Source organism: Acinonyx jubatus, chromosome E2 (genome assembly GCF_027475565.1).
Source record: "Acinonyx jubatus isolate Ajub_Pintada_27869175 chromosome E2, VMU_Ajub_asm_v1.0, whole genome shotgun sequence".
NCBI classification, from domain to species: domain Eukaryota; kingdom Metazoa; phylum Chordata; class Mammalia; order Carnivora; family Felidae; genus Acinonyx; species Acinonyx jubatus.
In genome coordinates this window covers 33,849,780-33,873,209 of record NC_069396.1, presented here as the reverse complement: position 1 = coordinate 33,873,209, position 23,430 = coordinate 33,849,780, and the positions used below count along the sequence as shown (strand labels likewise).

General features: G+C 55.9%; 1 protein-coding gene across 5 annotated transcripts in view; it reads right to left on the bottom strand.

The window, feature by feature from the left end:
• Positions 1 to 23,430, bottom strand: part of ZNF423 (zinc finger protein 423) — a 332,614-nt gene that overhangs the window by 123,205 nt on the left and 185,979 nt on the right. For all 5 annotated transcript variants that reach the window (XR_008293729.1, XM_027044455.2, XM_027044456.2 and 2 more), the window contains 2 exons: positions 13,307 to 16,521; positions 6,186 to 6,270 (listed from right to left, as the gene is read on the bottom strand). Coding sequence is in view for 4 of the 5 variants with exons in the window: in XM_027044455.2 (XP_026900256.1) it covers positions 6,186 to 6,270; positions 13,307 to 16,521 (3,300 nt within the window). In the remaining variant the exon portion in view is untranslated. The remainder of the gene's footprint in view (positions 1 to 6,185; positions 6,271 to 13,306; positions 16,522 to 23,430) is intronic.

The window sequence follows — 23,430 nt, the reverse complement described above, 5'->3', positions numbered from 1 at the left end:
CCACCTAAAGAGCCTTTCCCTGTCTTAAAAAAAAAACAAAACAAAAAAAAACGAAACATTTCAGCTATTTTAAAATCCAGAACTGATGGGTCCTTCGTAAACCAAAGTGCTTGATCAACAGCTTCCTTAAACCAACCACTGAGGTTCAAAGTGAGGGAGACTGAGTCCTCTCACCCTTAGGGGCTGCTAAGGGGATTGTGCGAAGCTAAAAATTAAAAAGGATGGGATGATAAGCTGTCCATATAGGCTTGCTATTCTGACAGAACAGTTCCAGAACTTGAAATGTAATCTCCTGTGGGGAAAGGAAGACATTTTTAACACGTATTAAGGTTAGACAGGTGTTTTAAGTCTGGCATTACCAGATCAAAAGCACCATGGAAGAGCCTAACACAGCCCCGTTCAGCAACATGTGTTCACGGTACACAGCGAACAGGAACCCCTTCTCCTCGTCCTTTTCATATGTTTTTCTCTTCAGTTATATTTGAGGGGTTTTGTATTTCCCTGGTGTGAGGGCGACACACTGATTTCCACCCCAGACCTTCCTTCCCCTCGTAAACACAGGTCTTCACATGGGTCCTGGGCATGCAAGCAGCCACAGAAAGAGTAAGTACCTGGTCTGCAAGGTGGCTTTTTCAATATGTCTTCAAGGATGTGCTTCTTAAAGACTTAGAAGACAGAAGTCCCCCTGCCCCCCCCTCCCCACACACACACTCCAGATGGACCAGGGCTCATCCTGCCACAGCAAGGGGACAGGGCTAGGGAGGGGATGATAGACAAGGACCCCAGCCCATCATGTTGGGGGGTATGTTAAAGGCTTAAGCAGGAGGTGGGAGAGGCTGATCTTCCAGATGTACCCCCGTCCCATTTCTTCACCCCCCGATAGCAAAGCTCAGCCCCTCAGAGGTACCCAGGGAACAGGGCTGACGTGACCAGGAAAACAACATCCCCAGAAGGCCTAATGCCCCACTGGGCCCCAGGCTCTGGCCTGGCTGCCTGCCAGAGGGTCCACAACCACTTTCCAAGGACATAGAGGGTGAATGTTCCTGTCAAGGTTCCCTGAGGACTGTCCCTTCCCAGCGCTGACCCTCCCCAGGGCTCCCCACAGGGACCCATGATGCCCCGGATAAGGACACCAGGGCCTAGAGGCTGAGTCACTCTGTTAGGGCCGACCTGGGTCAGAGCAAGTTCATTATTTCAAGGACAAGTTCTCAGACCCCTTATCCAGCCACACCCGGCAGGAACCAAGAGGAGAGACACCCATAGGCAGTTGAGAAGAGGGCAGGCCTGCCCTGGCAAATCAGCTTCCTTGGTGTCTGAGGCCTCGGGTGCCCCAGGAGGGCTACACACACTTTGTGCACACATGTTCAACTTACAGAGAAAGACACTCCTCCCTTCCCAGCCACTGGAAAGGGCCCCTGTCTTTGGGCCAGGCCACAGGAAGCCCAAGGTGGGGGGCCTCCTGCAGAGCCATTTTCAGGGAGGGGGGTCACCCTTCCAGATGCGGGGGCAGTGGATGGTGGGCAAGGGCAGCAGGGCTGGGCCAGGTCGTCTCTACAGGAGGCCGCAGAACAGGGCTGTGGCCTGCTCCAAGTTTTTGTTGTGCCTGCTGGGGGAGGGGGCGTCTAAAACCATTTCAAAACCTGGGGGAAGCCCAGTGAAGGGGGCCTCATCCCCTGCGGGGAGGGGGGGATTTCAAAGGGGACCCTGCTGCTGAAAAGGTTTCAAAAAACCCTTGCCTTTCTATCAGCTCCAAATCACTCCCTCGCCAGCAGCAGCCGGGAGAGGGTGCCGGGAAAATGTTTCCAAGGAGACGTGTCCCTGAGTCATCATAACTGCCAGGGTCTGGAGGCTGCAAAGCCACGAAGAGGCCCCCCGCTATAAAAAGGCCGTTTAGCATCCCCCCAGGGGGAGGTCTCCAATAGTCAGGGTCCCCGGGGAGGCCGGCCTCAGACCCCCTCCCCAGTGCCCCGAGTTTATGAGAAGGCCGCCAAGCTGAACAGTGCGACTTCTACCCGCCAAGTCCCCTTGGTGCCACGAAGGGGGGCTTTTATCCCCACCAGCTCCAGGCATCCACTCTGGCCTTGGGTTATTTAGCAGGGGAAGCTGTCCACAGGGACACTGGGCCCCAACAGTTTTGACTGGGACTTCGGAGCCAGCCCCAGCTGGGGCTCTGGTGCCTACCACTCTTCCACTCATATTTCCCACGGTTGCCCTCTGGCACCTTCCCCAAGTCACCAAGGCCAACCAGGCCCACAGCACAAACCAAATCGAAGTTCTTTCACCTCCTTCCTCTTTTTTCTCCCAGCCTCATCCCCTCACCTCTGGACCAGACCAGGCGGGTCTCTCTTCTCTTCCATCTTCTTCCTCCTCAACACTGCAGCTAGATTAATCTCCCTAAAGCACTCAGCGACATCCGGGCCATTCTCTGCCCTAAAACCTTCAATGGCTCCCTAGTGCCTAAGCCCAATGTTGCACATTCAGGTGCCCACAGGGATGAGGCTGGGGACACAAATGAACAAAGCACCCTAAAATATAATAAAGATGGCTGGGACCATGGTGCCTGGAAACACACAAACCCAGCTGCTGCCGAGCTCGTCAGCTGTGCCACATGGGAATTCAGGGCCCTGGCTGCCACCTCTTCTGGTTTTCCAAGAGAAGCCCAATAAAACATCAGCCAACGGACCCCCAGACTTGGACCCTGGCCCTCAGGGTCAAGTCTAAACCCAAATCCCTTAACTTGGCATTCAAGGCCCTCTCTGGCTTGGCCCCAAGCTACCTCCCTACCCTCACTGCTCACAATGTTACCACATGCGATGCCTCCATCCCAGCCAGGTCGAGCTCCTCCAACCCTCAAACTCCCTCCTCTGCTTCTCCTCTGAGCCTTGTTCACCCCACAGTCCTCCCAGAGACACTGCTCTCCACCTTCTGGGTCCAACTGCTCATCCTTCAAGGACCTCCTTCTGCTGAGCCCTCCAAGGCCCTTGTCCTCTGGTGACTGTCCTTCCTTGTCAAGGCTGTTCCCTCTGCCAGGGACGGGCCTGCCATGGAGAAAACTCCTCTTCATCCTGTGACACCCAGGCCATTCTTACAGGCCTCTTTGGATCCAGCAGTCCTTGGTCTCTGTTCCCGGTTCTCATCAACCTCCCTGCAGCTGGATGCCTTCAGCTTTCCCTGCGGGTAGGGGACCCAAGGGCAAGTGCTGGGTCTCTCCCACCACAGACCCTGGCAGGGAGCCACACACAGCAGAGAGAGCCCAGCTGTATTCAGACACTGGTTCTGCTGCTTCCTCTCTGGAAGAATGCGGATAAGTCATTAAAGCTCCTCTATGAGATGAAGGATGAATACCTACACAGAGTGCCTGCCACGCGGTGTGGCTCAGTGCATGGTGGCTGCTCTAGTGCTCTCGCCCAGTGAGACCCCCCTTCGCTGCGTGATGCGTGTGCTGCGGGGTCTCCCACGGGGTGCCGTAAGGCCTCTGCGGATGGGGACCCTGTCCCCTGCTCCCTCTACCACCTGAGGGACCGCCCCAGCGCTCGACATGCAGCAGGTGCTCAGTAGTCAGTGTTCTCTGATAGATGGGGGTGATGAGGCCAGGGGAGGGCAAGCCGGTGGGGAGGGCAGGTTAGAGCAAGAGGAGGTGCCGCCCCGCCAGAGGCAGGTCTCGCATCGGGGTCCCCAGCCCATGTGGTCCTGCACGATGATACTGCTCATTGCGTGAACGTCTCACTTGGGACCCCCAGGCTCGGAGACCAACAGCTCCTTGCTGCTTGCTCCCCACATGTCCTGGGAACCAGGCCAGCTCGCAGTGCTGCAGAGTCAGGCTCGGGTGAGGGGCCCTGTCCAGCCACCAGATGGGACTGCCTCTCTCCGGAGCCTGGCCCTCCGCTCACACAAAGGCCCAGATTCCCCTCAACCCCCCCCTTTCCACTGCCCACCTTCTAGTTAGAAGCACCCCCCCTCACCTTCCACCTGAGGACACACAGCTTCCGGGCTCAGCACAGAAGGAAAGGTGGAGGGTGGGGGGAGCACCTTTGAAATCACTGTGGTCCAATTAGCCAGGCTCTCGCCCTTCGTGCTTACAAACAGGCACACACATTAACACCTGCTACAAAGGCAAACATTTTTAGATATCTTCATCTTTACCTCCTTGACACTCCCATGAAAGCGCTCCCAGCAGCCAGTGACTGACAGGCTAGTTTCCTTCTTCTACTTCAGCAGGGGGCTTTCAAACAGAAGAAATTAAAAAGCCACCAATCTCCCTGTCAGGCTGAACTCCCAGGGCCTCATCAGCTGCCCCTCGTCAGCTTCTGGTGTCCCCTCATCACTGGGAGAGCCCCACCACGCACACAGTCAGGGCCAATGCCTTCAGGGGAACCACCCTGAATCACTGGGACACTGGATCCTCAAACCCACAGAGCTCACCAAGGCTGCAGCTAGGATGGCTGCAGCATCCTCTCCCTGAGCACAGCTTCACTAAAGAAGCATCTCAACAATGGTTCTTGTTGCGGAGAACGTGGATGGTGGCACGGCTGTGGAGAATTCTCACATTGCCCGCGGGAGCATAATTTCATACAACTACCTGTATCTACTGAAGGTGAACCTACTCGTATTCCATGACCCACCAATTCCACTACCAACATTCCCATTAAAATCATATGCATGTGTTCACCAAAACCCATAGACCAACAATGCCCATAGCAGCACATTATCTGAAACAACTCCAAAATGAAAATGACCAAGATGCCCATCAAAAACAGAATAGACAAGGGGTGCCTGGGTGGCTCGGTCGGTTAAGCGTCCAACTCTTGATTTTGGCTTAGGTCACGATCTCACAGTTGTAGGATCGAGCCGTGTGTCGGGCTCCATTTTGGGCGTGGAACCTGTGTGGGATTCTCTGTCTCCCTCTCCCTCTGTCCCTCCCCTGTTCATGCTCATGCACGCATGCTCTTGTTCGCTCTCAAAAAGAAAAGAAAGAAGAAAAAAAAGAGTAGAACAGACAAGATAAATGGTGATGTGTTCACACAACAGACTATCATACACCAGTGAGAAGGGGCGATGTCCAACCACAGGCACTAACGTGAATGAAGGAAAGGCACCCAACACAAAAGAGCAGAGACTGTATGCTCTCATTTATAGAAAGTGCAAAATGGGCAAAAAAAAAGCCTTATGCCAGCGACATCAGGATGGTGACATTTCATTGCTGGGGGGAGGGGCTGGAGGGGCCAGGAGGGGACTTCTGGGATGCGGAAATGGTCGGCTTCCTCGGCTAGGTGTTGGTTACACAGTTGCGCTCGGTTCCTGGGAATTCATTGAGTAGCACAGTTAATGAGTGTTTTTGAATGCATGCAATTAAGAGTTTTGTAAAACAGTACTCAGTCCGCGAGACTACAATTAAAAAATGTTAGAGGAAGTGAAGGGTCAGGATGCCCAACACACGCTTGAAGCCTCACTGCTCAGACTGCAAGGGTCTTGGAGAAGGTGATCATACTTCCACCAAAGACCCAGGGCACCAGCATTCCAGAAGCTCCCGAAGCCCTCACTGCCAAATCCTCCACCCACCCTGGGCCAGCTCCACGCTCACCAGAAATCCAGCCGTGCTCCCTCTGACACGCAGGGCATCCCCGGCTGCCGGCAAGACAACACCCATCCAACGGAAGGCACATAAGACCTCACAATCACAACTTCCCCTCCCCACCTCGGACCAAGAGGGAACAACACGAAGGCACTTTGAAAGTTCCCCTTCCAGAAAGGCTGAATTTTCCAAAGTCCAAAACCACTTGAAGAAGAATAGGGAAAGTAGTGAAATACCTTTGTAAGCATTCTGTTTTGACAACGTGCCTGAGGAATTCACCACGTTTAGTGGGGAAATGTGAGCAGTTAAATCTATTCAATGTCATGACATATAAAATTGAAGCATAATTGCCCCTGAGTGCTTGACAACTGGAAAGCACTTCGTTTCAGAAATGGAGGGAAATTTATGCTGGGAAATGGAAGAGATTGTCAAAAGTTTGATTGTAATGTGAGTAGAGCTCCAGCTCTTACATTTTACTCCCATTTGAAATGTCTCGGAAACGGCAGCAGTGACTCCATCTTTTGCCCTAAAAGCAGCGAAATGATGATTGGAACCACAAATTTCAAAGCCCGATGAGTGGCCCCAGCATGGGTGGGAGGAAACGCTCTCTTACCAATCATGTGGTTGGCAACATGGATTTGGATCTCTCTCTCGTTCTCAAAGGTCATCTGGCACTTGATGCACTGGTATGTCTTTTTCTGTTTGGAAGCCAAAAAGAAAGGAATTAGATAGTCAGGAAGTGGAAAAGAGCAGAAAGCAAAAGTGCCTGGAGGTCTTCATTCAAGACTTGCCAGAATGGCTCTGGTCCCCTCCCAGGTTTCTTCTGGCCATTCTCTCCCCACCTGCCTCCAAATCCAGCTCTCCAGCCTGGGGCAGGGGACTAGGCTGCATTCCAAAGGAGGTGCTCCTCTGTTACATCTGGGGAAATTGCCATGATGGGAGTCACCATCCCAAGGTGAGAACACACAGTATAACCATGGAAAAGAAGTTGAAGGAGGCTGCCCTTCTAGGAGCATGCTCAAATCCATCCATCCATCCATCCATCCACCCATCATCCATCCATCTACCTGCTCACTGTCTACACACACACACACACACACACACACACCCATCCGTCTACCCATCAATCCATCTAGCTATCTTATCAGCCATCTAGGTAATACACACCTACCCATCCACTTATTCATTCATCCACCCTCCATTTATCCATCCTCTGTCTACTCATCCTTCTGTCTTCTCCTACATCCATCTACCAATCCAACCATACATCTATCTTTCCACCCATCCAACTACTCTACCTCTTTACATAAGAGATAAGGGCCATGTGGCCGAGCAGGGGATACTGTTCCTGCCAGTCCTGGTGCTTACAAGTAACTGAAGAATTCCTCACTAGGCACACAAGGTTGCTGGTGATCCTACAGCTGGCTTCCACACACAGGAAGCTAATACCAGCTGCCTTTAGGAGGTAGAAGGAGGAAAATGGAGATGATCAGAAGCTTCAGAGCTTCTTGAAGACCCATTCCAAAGAATCTTCTCAACAACTAAGCCTGGGTGGGTGATTGTGAAAACAGCCCCCTCTGGACAGGGGTGGTATTGCCTGTGTGGGGGAAAGTCTGTGGCTGTGAGTTTTTATGAAGGGGCCAGGGTCGTATTGGGATCCAAAACATCCAAGCTTTTTGAAGACCACTGCAGCTCAGGGATGAAGGGACCTCCCCTGACCTCTGGAAAAGGGGGCAGGGCTTTGGATTTCTTGGTGGAACACTCGGGCCAGACCCTCAAACATGCAGCCAGGATAAACCACCAGGGGGCTCAACTGCCTCAGTTCCCAGGGTGGCTCTGACCACATCTGCAGTTTCCCTCAAGGGCCTGGTCCCACCTCCAGGCCTTTGCCCACGCTGTCTCCTCCACTCGGAGTACCCTTTCCATCCTGAGGACTCTGTTCAAATGTCACCTCTGCTGAGAGGCCTCCTCTTCCCACCCCAGGATGAGTTCAGGGGCTCCCCAGGCCCCCGAGCTTATGCTTAAAGCATCTAGTTAATCAGCACATGGATTCGTCGTGGCTAATTGACTTGTTTGCTCCCCCACTGCATCGTGAGCACCCAGAGGGCCAGGATGCACTTTGTCCACCTGTGAGGTCCCACGGCCAGCAGAGACTAAGTACATGGAAAGCATTTGTTGAACAAATGAGCCAAGTTGCAAATATTATGTTGCAAAGCACTTTACTAGGGCAGGAGGAGCAAAGAGAACCAAAGATGCCTTCTGTATCTTGGATCCTCACTACCCAGCACAGGACCTGGCCCAGAAGGAGTGCCTAATAATGACTTAACTTTTATTACAATTGTTATTGCTGCTGAGCAAATGCTTGTTGAACGAATCAATGAGGAAACAGCTGTCCTAGCTGGTGCTGGGAGCTTTGGTTCCAGAGGCAGGGTCCCCCCTCAGGTTCCAGAACCCACTCTGATAAGACCAGGGCCCTTTCCCCCAGTGTTTCAGAAAACCTAGGGGTTCAGAACAGTGGCCCAGAGGCAGGCATTCTGCAGGGAAATGCCCAAGAAGTAGGGCGTGAGGCGGGGGGTCGGACAGAGCTGGGGTTTCTGGCCTCACAACAGACAGAGGAGAAATTCAGACCAGAAGAGACTGTGGGGGCTGAGGCCTTCTGGGGGTACACAGTCCCAAAGCCCCCATCTCAGCTCAACTCCACATCCGTGCTCATGGAGAGCAATGATCTTGGGTCTTCCATTGTCAGAATCATTCATTCCTTCCCACATGTGTCCCCTGCCCTCTTGCCATCACATAGGAAGGGAAAGAAGAAGGAAGAAGTCAATACAAGAACAAAGCACACCCCAGGAAGCTCCATACCAAGGACGCTCAGGGCAGGCCTGCTGGATGGAAGGCTGTGGAGGCCACAGCCATGGCCAGTCCAGACCAGTGCAGAGGACTATCCATGATCAAAGTGATTTTGATTGTTCCTCCTAGGAGCAGGTGAATGAAGTGGGTTGCTGTGCTTGGAAAATAAATCACCAGGGGCTAGGCAGGATGAGAAGTTACCTCCAATACTCCTCCACCACATGGCCACCCCTCAGTGGCAGGAAAAAGACTGCCCAATAATAGGGCCCCTCCTGATGGGGAAAATGCTCCAGGGGATTCCCAAGGGAGGTGACATTGCTGACCACAAGAGCCTGGGTGCGCGCGCACACACACACGCGCACACACACACACACACACACACACACACACACACAGACTGCATGCACAGGCATGGACACGCCCATGAGGACACACACAGACATGCAAACAGACCCACGTACACTCCCTTGTTGCAACTCACTGTCAACACACAAGACCCCCAACCCCCACCACACACACGGCAATCTGCTCCCTCTAACACAGACACACGGGTGCAACACCCTCAGAGCAGTGGAGGCATCCTCATGGACCACACGTTCACACAGGTTGATGTATCCAAATTCATCCTGGGACATGAAGGCTTTCAGCTCTCACTGGATCCATCATGCCCGAATGTGCCCACAGCTGCACAAGTAGCTGTGACACAAGCACACGCACAGACCCCACCTCCAATACACACCCTTGTGGACACAAGTGTAGACCCCCAACTGCCCATATGTGCATCCACGCCTTGCCACACACATAGGTTCACCAGCACCAACATTCATTAAGCATGTGTATTATACCGAGAGCCCCCTCCTCCAAAAGACGGCCCTCCCGGCCTTGCGTGCAAGGCCATGGGTGCCCAAGGCCCAGGGCAGCAGGCACCCGGCCAGCACCATCTGGTCCTCCATGTTGGTGGAACATGAGTTCAGGCACAAGCAGGTGAGGGCTCTCTTACTCTGCCTCCCTCCCGCTACAACCTTGGCCAGACCTCGTCCTCACCCCAACGCCTCCTCTTGGGCTGTCTCCCCTTCTCTGTCCCCCAGAGACCCCCTCCTCCTCTGGAGCTTCAGCCCCCACCAGGAGACATAATTACAGAAAGACAGAACTTGGCATTCAAAGCACCTGCTCTGCCATAAGCCCCTTCCCCAGGGTCCCTCCCATGGTTCTCCTGGGCCTGTGGCCAGGGCTGCCTGCCCCTGTGTGGCCCCCAGCAACCTCAGAGAGGAGCCCGGGGCGGAGAGAGAACACGCTTGAGACCAGCAGAGACAGGAGATGAGAAGCGAGGGAGAGACAGGAAAGACAGCCCGTAGCTACTGAATTTCCACAATCATGACAGCAGCTCACATTTACTGAGCACCTACTATGTGCAGGCTCTCTTTATTCTGAAGACTCACAATCACTCTGTGAACCCCACTTTAAGGGTGGAGAAAGTGGAGTTTGAAGAGGCCAAGCCACTTGGCCAGAGCCCCGCACTACTGGGCAAGGGGACTGGGGTTTGATGCCAGGGAGGGCTGCCTCTGGAGCCCGTCTGAGCAGCCTTTCTCAGCCCCGTGTCCCAGAACACATTCGACAGTCCTGGGCCAGGGGACAGAGAGCTGGTGCGGCCTGGCCAAGGCCTCTAACCAGTGTGAGAGCACCCAGTCTGCCCCATCTGGCACTGTGAGAACCTGGGGAGTCAATGGAGGGCTGGTGTCTGCCCACAGTGGCCCAGAGTTGGGGTGATGTTGTTATTACCCATAAGCAGAGCATGGGCAGGGGGCGGGGGGAGGGAACCTCAATGCTTCACGCTCCAGCCAACAGCAGCCTCAGCCCCACAGGAACCCAGTCCTCCGAGAACTGGTTGCTATGGATACACTCCCGAGGGTCCCAGCCTGCCAGCCCCCAAGCCCTTGCATAGCCCCCAGAGTCTGCTCTTACATGCGTGAGTCCTGGGGGAGGGAGGGTGGGTGAACAGACAGCTGGGCCCCTGCCCCCAGGCGTGCCCAGGCAGGGGGCAAGGCCCCAGAGGCTGGGCCTTCACTGGGAAGGTTCCGGGCTTTGTCTAGCTCCTTTCTGCAAACGGCCCATCTGCCCAGGTCTCTAGATGTGATTGTTCCTCTCTTCTCTCACAAGGCCTGGGATGGGGAGAGGAAGGTCTGTCGGGCTCCCAGAAAACAAGGCCCCTCGGGTGTGAATCCCTGAGCTGCCATGCACAGCTGTGCATCCCTGAGTATACAGTTCCACCTTTCTGAGCCTGGATACCGCCTTTGCCAAAACAGAGGTCACAGCAAGGCTCCCAGGTTGTTGCCGTGGCCCACACAGTAGGGGCTTTATGAAGTGGTACTGACGCAGAATCCAGAGCAGAGACTGTGGAGGAGGAGGACTGCTTCTACTCTAGAAGCAGCCCTGTGGCTGCCAGGAGCCCCAGCGCCGTGGTGGGCAGCGTGGGAAGGCAGGGATGGGGCTGGGAGCACGTGGAAGGAGGGTGTACAGGGCCCCAGTCCCGCCACACTGTCCCGTGGTCTGAACGAGAGGGGTGACCACCCTGGAGCCCACCCCAGCCTGCAACCAGGATGGGCTGCAGAGGCGATAGGCAGAATGTGGGTCAAGAGGTCGCCTGTGGCACCACACTACCTGGGTTCAAATCCCTTCTCTGCCTCTTGAAAGCTGGGGCCTGAGGGCAAACTGTTCTGTATCTCCATTTCTTCATCTGTAAAGGCAGTATCATAGTATAGACATAAAGTGCTCAGCACATCCTTATCCCCCCGTAAGTGTGAGCTGTGGTTATAAACGGGATAAATACCAAGTGATGTTCACTGTGTGCCCAGCACTTCTTCTGCTCACTTAGGCCTCAGGGCAAAACACGGAGGTCCGCACAGAAAATAGTCACGATGTTTAACAACGGGAGAGGGGCAGGTACTGAACAATCAGAGCAGATGCTCCTTAAAAACCCAGAATGGGGGGGGCGCCTGAGTGGCTCAGTCAGTCTTGGTTTCGGCTCAGGTCGTGATCTCACGGTTCGTGAGTTTGAGCCTTGCGTCAGGCTCTGTGCTGACAGCATGAGCCTGTTTGGGATTCTCTCTCACTCACTCTCCGCACCTCCCCTGCTCACTTTCTCTCTCAAAATAAATCAACAACAAAAACAACAACAACAAAACCCCGAATGGCCCCCCAGTGCCTCCCAGGTGATGTCAGCTCTGGAGATAGATACTGTTGCTGCTGCTATTACTACTCTCTGGCTTGACAGGAGAGGGCAGAGGCCTGGAGAGATCAAATCCCTGGGGGGTCCTGGAAGAAGGAGATTTTAACCCAGCCCGTCTGATTCCAGGGCCCAAAGGCTTCCCGGCCCACCCACGCTGGCCGGCCAGCAAGCCGAGGCTGAGCAGAGCCGAGCAGTGGGGACCAGGGCCAGTGCACAGAACCTCTCAGGGGTGACCTATGGGACCCTTCTCCAGACACCTGGTTCGGTCAAAAGGCCTTGAGAGGGTGAGGTGTTATGGGCCCAAAAGGGAGCTCTCTGCTCCAGACAGGCCTTTGAGAACAGGCCTCAGACCCCCAGAAGAACGCTCCGCTCTGCCCTCATTCAGGTGTTTCTCCAGCCAGGGGGAACGTGGACAGGCCGTTGGCCTGTTGGACCTCAGTGGAGAGTGGGCCAGTGGGCCTCAAATGTGTCCCTTCCACTGCAGATTCTCCTTCTACCCTCCTCCAGCCCCCCTTCCCTCTCCTCACCCTCAAAATCCCAGAGTCCCAGGAGCCAGTTCTGATCCCAGCTCTGATCCCACAGTGAACCACCCTCAGCTACACCCCTGTCTTCCAGCAAGCACGCGCAGCACGTGGCCCTTCCCCAAATTCCGCCTTCCGCCCATGGCGCCAGCAGCCGGCCCTCGAGGGAAAGACACTCCCGAGATCTGCTTGGCACCTCCTCAGTCTGGAAACAGCCAACAGACTCAGTGGGAACCCCGGGCCTGACTGTCAGACACCCAAGAGCCAGGCAGGCCCCGGGCCCACCATCAGGTGGCCCTTGGCCATGGCACCCAGACCCACCCTGGACCCTCCCAGAGCCTGAACTTCCCCTGCCTCCCTGAAACCTACTAGTTATGGGCCTGTGGCCTCCCCTAGTCGGGAAGCCCCCAAGGTAGGGTCCGTTTCTGACTCTCCTTGACTGCCAGGCACATAATGGGTGCTCAGGGCAAATCTGATGAACAAATGAATGGAGGAATCAATCCATCAATCAGTCATTAATGAGAACAGCAACTGAATCCATTCCTAGGCTCTTCCATGCACCAGCACCTGCACTAACTATAAAGATGTGCTGTTGATGATAACCTATCAGTCGGTGATTACAGGCTGCATGATCAGGCCCTAACTAAGTGCAGGTCCTGAGCCCTGTATGCGGATATTATCTCTACCGATTACCGAAAAGAATCCTGAACCTGAAGCCCAGAGAGCAAAGGGACTTGCCCAAGGAGACTCAACAAACAAGTGAATGCGTCCACCTCAGATCTGTATGAAAGACGACAGCCACCATTTATGGAGCGTTCGCTGTGTGTCAGCCGGTGCGTCGGGCCCTTTACCCATATGACACCACGGGTCCCTGAAAGCGATCCCATGAAGTCCAGGCAATTGTCATTCCCCTTTTACAGATGAGCACTTGACAAACGAGGCCCGGAGAGATAAACAACGTCTGCCACGTCACACAGCTGGAAGGGAAATGGCAACCCTGGGGATCACCCCGGAGTCTCCCGCAGAGCGGACATACCCGGCGGCTGCACGAGAGCGCTGCTTGTCTGGGCTGCTAAAGGGAACGCCACCAGGAGGTACAGAGCTCAGGGGGAGCCCCCAGGAGCAGGGACAGCCTCTTACCCGGGGCACTGGCGACGTCTGGGCGCCTTTCCGGGGCCCACTGGTCTCTGGCGTGAGGTCACGGTGGTCCACCTGCATGTGGCTCTCCAGGTCCTCGGCACTCTCGAACTTGACGCTGCACTCGGGACAGCGGAGGCCGGCGCAGGGCCGGTCGGCGGGCTCAGGCGGGGCCAGGCCGCCCACCTGTCCGTTGGCACTACGGGCCATGCAGCCGGCACAGAGGCCGTAGGGGAGCCCGTTGACGTCAAGCTTCACCAGGTCCTGCTTGCTGCGGAACTCCTTGAGGCACAGGGCACACTTGTAGAGCTTCTGCAGCCCCTGGCCGTTGGGGGAGGACGCAGCCGAGCTGCCCGCCAGCTTCTGCATGTGGAAGGTGCCGTGGATCTTGAGCTCCAGCGTGGAGGTGACCGTCTGCATGCACACCACGCAGCGGAAGCCCGTGAGCGAGTTGCGCAGGTCGGGGTGCATCTGACAGTGCTCGATAAACTCCTCCTCGCTCTGCAGTGGCATCTTGCAGATGCGACAGGTGCCCGTGTCCAGGCTCTTGCTGTGGGTCACCTTGTGCTCGGTGAGCGTCAGCAGGGAGGGGAAGCGCTCACCGCAGATGGGGCACATGTAGTGCTTGGCGGGGCCCCGGTGCGTCTGCAGGTGCTCCCGGAGCCCGTTCTCCGAGAAGAAAGTCCGCGAGCACACGTTGCACTTGTGGCTGCCCTTGATGAACTCAGCCTTCTTGCGCGAGCCGTCGTCCTCCCCGGGCCGGATGTTGTGGTCCCGCAGCCGGTGGTTCTGCAGCAGCACCTCCATGGTGTAGGCCGCCCCGCAGATGTCGCAGCCGTACATGGGCTCCGACGCATCCACATCGTCCTCGCTGGCCTCGTGACTGTTGGGCGCCTCGGGGTTCTTCAGCAGCATGCCCTGCAGGTCGGCCGGCTCGGCCTTCTTGCCGGCAGCGGGGGGCACCCCGTTGGCCGTGCCGTTCTCGGTGGCGGCGTCGAACACACAGTGCTTCTCCCGCAGGTGCTTCTCCAGCAGGATGATGGCGTGGAAGGCCTTGCTGCAGAACTTGCAGTTGTATTTCTTGCTGTGCGTGGTGATGTGGCACTGCAGCTCCACCTCGGTGCTGAAGGTCTCCCCGCAGAAGATGCACTTGTGCGCCTTGGCTGGGTTGCCCAGGTGGCTGTGTTTGACGTGCACCTGCAGGTCGGCCTCCTTGCGGAAGTCCCAGTTGCAGGCCGTGCAGCGGTACATCTTCTTCTCGTTGCTGTGCTTCACCGCCAGGTGCACCTGGATGGACACCTTGGAGTCGAAGACCTCCTGGCACAGGGTGCAGTGGTACAGCACGAACGTGTGCATGTCCAGCAGGTGTTTCTGCAGGTCGTCCACAGAGGAGAACTGCTTGTCGCAGCTCTCGCACACGTAGTGGGTCGACGTGGTCATGTAGTGCACCGTCAGGTGCTGCAGGAGGGACTCCTGGGAGTCAAAGTCCTCTTTGCACTGTGGGCACGCCTGCTTCCGCAGCAACAGCTCCAGGTGCAGCTTCAGGTGGGTCTGGAAGCTCTCGAAGTTGGAGAACTTGAGGTCGCACTGATTGCAGGGATACTCGCCGTTGGAGATGGAGTTGGCGCTGGCCGAGAGCCGCTGCCGCTTCGGGGAAGACACCTCCACGTCAGACGAGACCGGGCTCTGCTCCGCCTTGGACTTCTTGCTGTGGGCGAGTGGGATGTTCTTGTGGTTCTCCTTGATGTGCTTGGTGAGCTTCAGGATAGAGCCGAAGATGGGCGAGTTCGTGCAGTAGGGACAGGAGTAGACCTCCATGAAGGACTGCGCGGGCTGCACGACCGGGGACTCCAGCTTGGTGCTGCCGACACCGCAGTGGGCCTGCTGGATGTGCTCCGTGAGGGAGGACTCGGTAAGGAAGCCCATGGAGCACTGGTTGCAGAAGAAGGCGTTATTGCCATCAGGCGGGTTGACGTTGGGGCCGCAGTGGGAGACGCGGATGTGCTCCTGCAGGCTGTTGATGTCGGCGAACATCTCGGGGCAATAGTTGCAGTGGAAGGCGGAGAGGTTGCCAAACTGCATCACGGGGTAGGCGTGGTTCTTGTGCAGCTTGCGGACGTGCTCGTTGAGGTTGTACAGGGTGGGCATGGAGTCCAGGCAGATCTGGCACGTGTGGCTCTGCTGGGGCTTGTCCGCGTGGATGGTCTTCAGGTGGATCTCCAGCACGGCCAGGCTGTTAAAGTCCCGCTTGGAGCAGTAGGGGCAGCTGTAAACCACCTTGGACCAGCCCTGCCCATCATCCCGCATCTTCTTCTGGCCCCTCAGTGGCTTCAGGGTGGAGTCCGGGGTGGAGCCGCGCTCCACGGAGGCGCTGGAGTCTGGCGTGGCGCTACTCATGGAGGCCACGCTGCCCAGCACGGGGTCGGGGCTGACGCTGTGGTTGCTGGAGTCGGGCTGCCGGTGGCTGTCCAGGTGGCAGTAGACGCCCTCCACCGAGGAGAACTGCTCGGGGCACATGGGGCACTTGTGTTTCTGGTTGGCGTGGGCTTGGTGGATGTGGGCGAGCAGCGCGTTCTCGTCGACGAAGACCTCGGGGCAGTGGATGCACTGCAGGTCGGCCTTCTCGGAGAGCTGGGGGTGGCGGGTGAGCACGTGCTTCTCCAGCTCCTCGGTCTGGCTGAAGGTGTCCTCGCAGTAGTCGCACATGAAGTCGTCCTTCTTGGCCTCCTTCTCCGACTTGGCCAGGTGCTCCTTGTTCTTCTTGTGCGCCTGCATGTGGCTCTGCAGCGAGCTGGTGGAGGAGAAGCCACGCTTGCACACGGTGCACTTGAAGGGCTTGCTGGAGCTGTGGGTCTTCAGGTGGATCTTGAGGTGGTCGCTGCGGGAGAAGGCCGCCTCGCACTCGTGACAGTGGTACTTCTTGTCGCCCGTGTGCAGCTTGATGTGCCGGTCGCGGCTCCTCTTGTGCTTGAAGAGGCGGCTGCAGTAGGTGCACTTGAACGGCAGCTTGTCGCTGTGGATCTGCTCGTGCCTCTTCAAGTAGCTCAGGCGGATGAAGGACTTGTCGCAGAACTGGCAAGGGTACGGCAGGCCTGTGCCCCCTTCCTCCTCGCCCAAGCCAAGGTCACACCCATCTCCGATCATCTGCGTGGGTGACGCAACATCCTTGCTGGAGGGAGACGAGGCCACCCAGGAGAGTTGTGGGTCGTCGTCACCATCTGCGGGGGGAAGGCGGAAAGGAGATTAGAGGCAATTCCCAGGGCCGCCGAGAAACAAGGACAGAGCCAGCTTCTCGACAGCTCGCGGGCTGAGGCTGTGCAGCTGGCCAACGGCTGCAGGAGAGTCAGGGGAGGGAGTCTGGGGGGCCGGAAGCAAGTGGACGCGAGGGCCGTCGGTCTGCAGGGGAGTGGCAGGGTGGGGGCGGCAGGATACGGAGCGGACATGCCTTTCTCCTCAGCAACACCTGCCTGGGCCTCGTTGGACGCCATACCCCCCCACGGGAGGTGAGGTCCCAGGCACTTCCCTGATGGGCCACGGGGATGCAGCCTGGAGGAAGTCACCAGAAATGACCTCACAATCCATCAGTCCCGTAGGCCAAAAGGAGGCAAGTCCTCACCTGATCAAGACGTGGGGATTGACTCCCCCTCCAGCCCCTAGTCCTGGTGGGAAATTCCACTTATCCTTAGGGGCACAGGCAAAACCTTGCAAGAAAATAAAATGCACCTTATTGAATGCTGCTTCACCACATTTGGGGAGGGAGCTGGGTCTGCCGCTTCAGGGAGCAGACAGACTATGAGGCCCAAGTCACGGGCACGTGGCATCAGACCCGGCAGCACAAGCAGGAGTAAGCAAAGCGTACTTGAGAAGGATCTGCGGGGTTCCCAGCACAAACCATCCCAAGGTGGGGGTGTGTGTGCTCTGTTCCCAGGGCCCTGGGAGATGGCCTGATGTGGGGTGATTAGGGGATGGGCCAGGGCCCAGATGGCCCCAGAGCTCAGAGTCCAGTGGGCCCTTCAACCCACCTTGGCAGGTATGGGAGGCCATCGTTGCACAGATGACCCACCCTCCCCGGCCTCCACTGGCCCTGTCCAGCCTCAAAGGAAAACTCAAGAAACAAGGGGCTGGCTGTTTCTGGAAAAACAAAGGCACACAGGACACCGTAAACAGAGCCAGTGAAGTTCCCTGAGCCTCAAGACTCGGTGGGGGTCGGACCGAGCCAGCCCAAGCAGGGAGTGAGTTCCGAGGCTCAAGTTTCGCATCAGGTGGATTTAAAACTTAATAATGAATGAAACGGACCGCAGGCTGCTACGGGCAGGGGAGAGACAAACAAAAGCTCAGATTCAGCTGCACTGACCTTGCTCTTGTAACCCTGAGGAAATAAACCACTGCCCCCGCCAGCACAGCTTAGTCTCCAGAAAAAGCCTCACAGACGTAACCCAGAAAGTCTGGGCCGGAGGCAGCCCAGATCCTCCGGAAGGGGAGAGCAGGGGGCCCACGCTCCCAGGCACAGGCACACATAAACACACTCACACACACAGTCACCCACAGGCACCACGCTCCGCACACACACATCCGTTCACACACCATGTTCCCCCCATGGCTCACACACACGCATACATGCACACGTGCTCACTCACCTGCAGACATGTACGCTCACACATGGTCACACTCACCACAGCCACAGGCATGGCCCTGGCCCCAAGGGTCCCGGACCCCCAGGCGCTCACGGATGCCTCTGCTGTCCGAGGCCAACCCCAAGACTTTAAGAGACCGTAAGCCCAGCGGCAGGGTCTTGAGAGGTCCCTCAGGGCTAGCTCTGAGTCTGTTCCTAGACCCCACCCATCTCCCTGATGTCCACCCTGGCCCCTGGCCCTGGCCCTGGCCCTGGCCCTGACTGTGTGAAGATCTGCCTGACCCCAGCTGGCCGCGTCGGCAAAGCTCTGCCAGGGAGGGTGAGGCTCTCTCCAAAGCTCATGGCCCCGAGTCCCATACCTCCTGGCAGCCTCTCCACCCCTGAAGCCCAGCCGCCCAGCCCGGCACAGGGAGCCTTCCAGAATGTCCTCCTGGGGTGAGGGCGCCTGCTCCCCTGGGCGCCTCCCATTTACAGGGCCCTTCGGACAGGAAAGATGCAGCCGCTGCCACGGCTCCTCCGATTAGACGCGGTGGGAGATGCCCCAGCCCCTGCCTGGTGATTCCCAGCTCTTGCCAGCTGGGCTCCGCGGGGCACAGACAAAGGGACCCAAGGGAGGAGACGGCTGGGGCTGGGGCAGCTGGGGGACCTGCTGGGCCCCCGCCCCCTGGCCAGGCTCAACCGGCTTTTTATTATTTTGATGTCTTAGCTCAGACACACTCAAGCTGCCACGGGGCCCTTCCTGTGTGCCTGGTGCTCTGTTAAGTGCTTTTCTCACAACCACCGCTGAGGCAGGAGCCAGGGCCCCTCCCACTGTACCGGCGAGGAAACTAAGGCACAGCCACAGAGACTTTCCCCAGGAAAAGACAGCACCAGGACCGCCCACAGGTGGCCCCTTGCCCAGGACATGGATGTGGATGGATCTCCTGAGGTCAGTTAGAGAAGACTGCCTCTGCATAGGGGAGAAAGTCACAGGCTGGATCTCCGTTGAGCCCTTCCGGACAGCATGACCACAACCAGCCCGCTCTCTGCATTCAGGGTGGGGCCCCCAGAGACCAGAGAGGTGCAGGCGCTCGCAGGGCTGATGAGTGGAGGACACAGGCTTGAACCGAGGTCAGCTCAAGGGTGAGTGAGACAAGAAGATGCTTTGCCCAAAAGACCTAGCCAGGACATGTCTTTCTGCCAGCGTTCATTTGCTCCCGAGCCCTGTCCCCCGACCCCCAAAACAGAACGAGAGCAGAGTCCTGCATTCAAAGCCCCTCTCCTCCATTTATTCATCAGCCCAGGAGAATTCCTCTTAACCTCTCAGACTCAGTTTCTACATGTGAAAAAAAAAGAATCATTGTGAGAAGCAGATGAGAAAAATTAATGTGAAAAAGCGCTATTTGGGGCGCCTGGATGGCTCAGTCAGTTAAGCGTCTGACTCTTCATTTTGGCTCAAGTCATGATCTCACAGTTCGTGAGAGGGAGCCCCGCATCGGGTTCTGTGCTGACAGCTCGGAGCCTGGAGCCTGCTTCAGATTCTGTGTCTCCCTCTCTCTCTCGGCCCCTCCCCTGCTGGTGTGCACTCTCTCTCTCAAACAAATAAACAAACTTTTAAAAATATTTTTAAAAATGAAAAATAAAACTTAACTGCTTAAAAAAAAAAAAGGAAAAGAAAAAGAAAAAGCACTTACATGAAATGTCCAGAAAAGGCACATCTGGAGAGACAGAAAGCAGATTAGTGATTGCCTGAGGCTAGAGCAGGGAGCAAGGATGACTGCAAATGGGCAAGAGACATCCTTGTAAGATCACGGAAATGCCCTAAAACCAGACCATGGCGAGCGCTGCACAGCTCTACGAAGTTGCTAATTGCTCGCCTAAAACAAGTTAAGTTTATGGTATGCAAATTACACTTCAACGAAGCCATGACACAAAAACACTATTTGGCCAATAATAATAATAATTAGTACTAATTAGTACCATGAGTGCTAATGACATCAGTAGCTACGCTTCTTGCGCACGCCTCGAGTGCCAACACCGTGTTAAGGGCTTCTATTGCCTCGGTTAATTTCGTTCCATCCTCACGACCATCGGTGACATCCCATTTTTGAGATGAGGAAGCTGAGGCTCAGAGAGGTGAGTGCCTTGCCCTCGGTCACGTGACCCGATGCCCCAGTTGTGTCTGGCCAGAGCGCCACGTCTCCCGGCAGCACGGGATCTATTCCCCCAGTGGTAGAGAAACCCGCCCGGTGCCACAGTCCCCAAGGCCCATTGCCGGGCTGCCTGGTGGGCTTTCTTTTTCTGCAAACGAGTTTCAGAATTAAAGCAAAGCACGTTATTCTGGGAGCAACAAACTGCACAACTGCTGAGATTATAATCACCTGACAGGAAATGACAATAAGGCCCCTTGCGCTGAAAAGGCCCAATCAGGGGAAGTGTGTATGTTGACATATAAAGTCCCAAATTCAGACCACACTGTTTAAAGACTTCTGTTCTAAAAACATTTAACCTTGGCTGCTGCCGGCCCACCCGTTCCAGTACACTCTGCTTTGGGGACGCACAGCTTCGTGCTCTAGGAGCAGGTCAGAGAGATGTGCCGGCACCGGAGTGCCCAGGGTGCCGGCAGGGACGCCGGCAGAGGATGAGGGCTCCCTCCCTCACAGCAGTAACGCTCCCCTCACAGGTGCACACATACCACGCACATGCGGCCGGTACAGATGTGCAGAAAGGGAAGGGGTGCAGAAGTGGGGCACAGGTGATCTCAAGAGCCCCTTCGGCTCGAATGGTTCAAAACTCAGGGAGAAGGCAGGTGCAACAAAAGTCCCTTCAACCTGCTACCTTTTGATTTCCAAGTAAATGCTTGTCCAGACTTTACTATTGCTGGGCATTCTTCTGAGAGCTTTGCATGTGTTAACACATTCGATTCTCTCAACAGCCCAATGAGACGGGCGCTATTATTATCCCCATTCACAGGTGAGAAAACGGAGGCCCAGAGAGGCTGAGTAACTGGCCAGTGGCAGTAACAGCTGGCAGGCAGGGGGACCAGGGTCCAGTTAGCCTTTCTGAGTCGGTGCCTTCACCCTCAATTTCCCACTGCTTCTCTCCTTTGGGAGGGATGCTGTCACACGAGAAGATCAAGTGAGAAGGGCAATGACTAATGCAGGCCCTCGGCTTCCCCTCCCCCTAGGATGAGTACAAAGTAGTATGACAAAATGAGTCGAAAAATCACTTACAAAATGGAGATTAAAGTCATTTAAAAATGACTGATCCTGCAAAAAGGCCTGGTAGGAAATGGGTTATATGAGGCTTTTGCTGTCTGCTGCAGGAAGAGAACCAAAACAAGCGTAAAAGAGGGGAGAAATTTCGATAAAAATTCAATTAAGTAGCAGAAAGAACATTAACTCGGCTTCAGGACACATCAGTGGCAGAAAGCGCAGGGTGGACCCCAAGCTCACGTGGCCACGCTGGGTGCCGGACTCTGTGGCCGGCAGAGCAGAGTGACTGCCACCGGAGGTGGCTGGGAGCCTCGACCCCAGGGCTCCTCCGGTCACAGAGAATCAAGGTCGCAGCTGCTGAGGAAGTGCCTGAACAGAAGAGGGACCGTGACCGGCCCACAGCCCACACGACTGAGCAGAAAGGGGGACCCTCTACTGTGGCAGGGAGGAAGGAAGAAGCGAGCCCCTGCTACCAAAGTCTGCAAAAGGAATAAATGGTTCTGAAAAGAGCCCTGGGAGGTGCCCTGCATCATATGGGAAGGGGAAAAGAATGGATATCCAGCAGCTCCAGGTTTCTAGGGCATTCCTGGGCTAGACAGAGTCATCCAAGTGGATGAAAATGACCAGATATTCCAGACCACGAAAGAAGGCACCAGCAAGCAAGGTGCCCGGGGGAGAATGTGCTGGGGGCAGAGGAAACGGAGCAGGACAGAGAAAATTCTAGGCCTTGGCTCCCTGTGCTATAAGATGGGAAGCTGGAATTTTGGTCTCCAAGGTCCCTTCAGGATGAATATAAAGGTCATTCGGACAAGATTCCAACCACCCAGATTCTCTCCATGAGAGCCACAAAAAGGCCCGACCATTCTTTTTGAAGCCCCAGAAGGTCTCCTCGCCACTGCCCCATTTCCTTAGGAAAATGAAAATTGCCAAGGAGACAAGTTCCCCACCGGACAAAGCTCTACGGTGCTCCATGGACAGCCTCCCCTGTGCTTCCATCGGGAGCTACAGGAATGAGAACCATCGTGACCCTTCTGCAGCTCAGAGAAATGGGAACGCAGATTCGGGAACCATTTATGCCAATCCTGCAGGATACCGAAGGACCAGAGAGAAAAGGGAACTTCCAGGGACGATCAATTGGAAGCGGTTGCCAAGGGTACTGTGTTCAGAAGGATTATAAGGCCGTATCTGGGCTCAGAAGAAATAAGTGCTGAAATCAATTGGTGATGTCTGCCATGAGCACAGGTCTGTCCAAGGGCATGCTCAAAGGGCACTGAGCAATTGGAGGAAGGAGTCTCCTGACTCCCAGTGCTACAGAAGAGTCATCTAGGTTTCCTCCTCCAGGAAAGGAGCTGCCCATCCTCTCCGAAAAGGGAGACCTTGGGGCAGGGTCCCAAAAATCCTGTCATTCAAGCAGAGACCACAGGGCTTGCAAGATACTATGGTGCTGTGTTGTGATCTGAAGGCGGTCTCTCGCCAGAGAGAAGGGTCAGCTCCACCCCTGGCTGATGAGGAGGCCTGGCCACAGAGGGCACAGAGCAGCCCTGGTGTCCTAGGATTGCAGATCGATGCTCCCAGAGCCCGAGGTGGTAAGAGCGGCAAGACATCTGAGCAGACTTCAGCGCACACCACAGACTGCGCTCCCCACGGGGCAGCCCGAACCCAAAAAGGTGTCTTTCCAGGCCTGCAAGGATACAAAGTCAGCCAGAGGGGGCGGGCATCTGGCCATATTCCTAATCTCTTCTTGGGAAACTTCAAACCTACCCATCTGTGTCTCTGCACCACCTGGAAGCCTGGTGCAGCACACAGGTGCACTGGGCAAACCCTGAGGCCCTCTCCTCGGGCTGCTTCCAGCAAACTGTGATGTGAGCTTCCCCCTCAGCTAGCCCCAGGCCCATGGGGGCCTGGATATCAGAGTGTGAAGGAGACAGAGGCCGTCAGGCCAGAGCTCCCAGGCTGGGTGGGGCATCCTCACCATCTCAGTGCCTACCAGGGACTTGGCCCCCAGAGACACAATCGACCTCAAACCAGGCCTGAGGGAACAGGGGTCACAGACAACAAGGGGACCAAGTGCCTGCCCTGTTCCTTACCTCCAACCAGGTGCCAGAGCTGGTCATCCATCCCAGAATATTCCTCAACTCAACGACATCCACGCATGTAGAGTCAGCACCAGTGCAAGGGGAAGGGGAGGGAAGCGAGAGGAAGTTAACAGACCATCACTCACCTTATTTCATAGATGGGGAAACTGAGGCCACACAGCAAAGAGCAGACAGATGCAGGACCAAACTCATAACAACCACAGT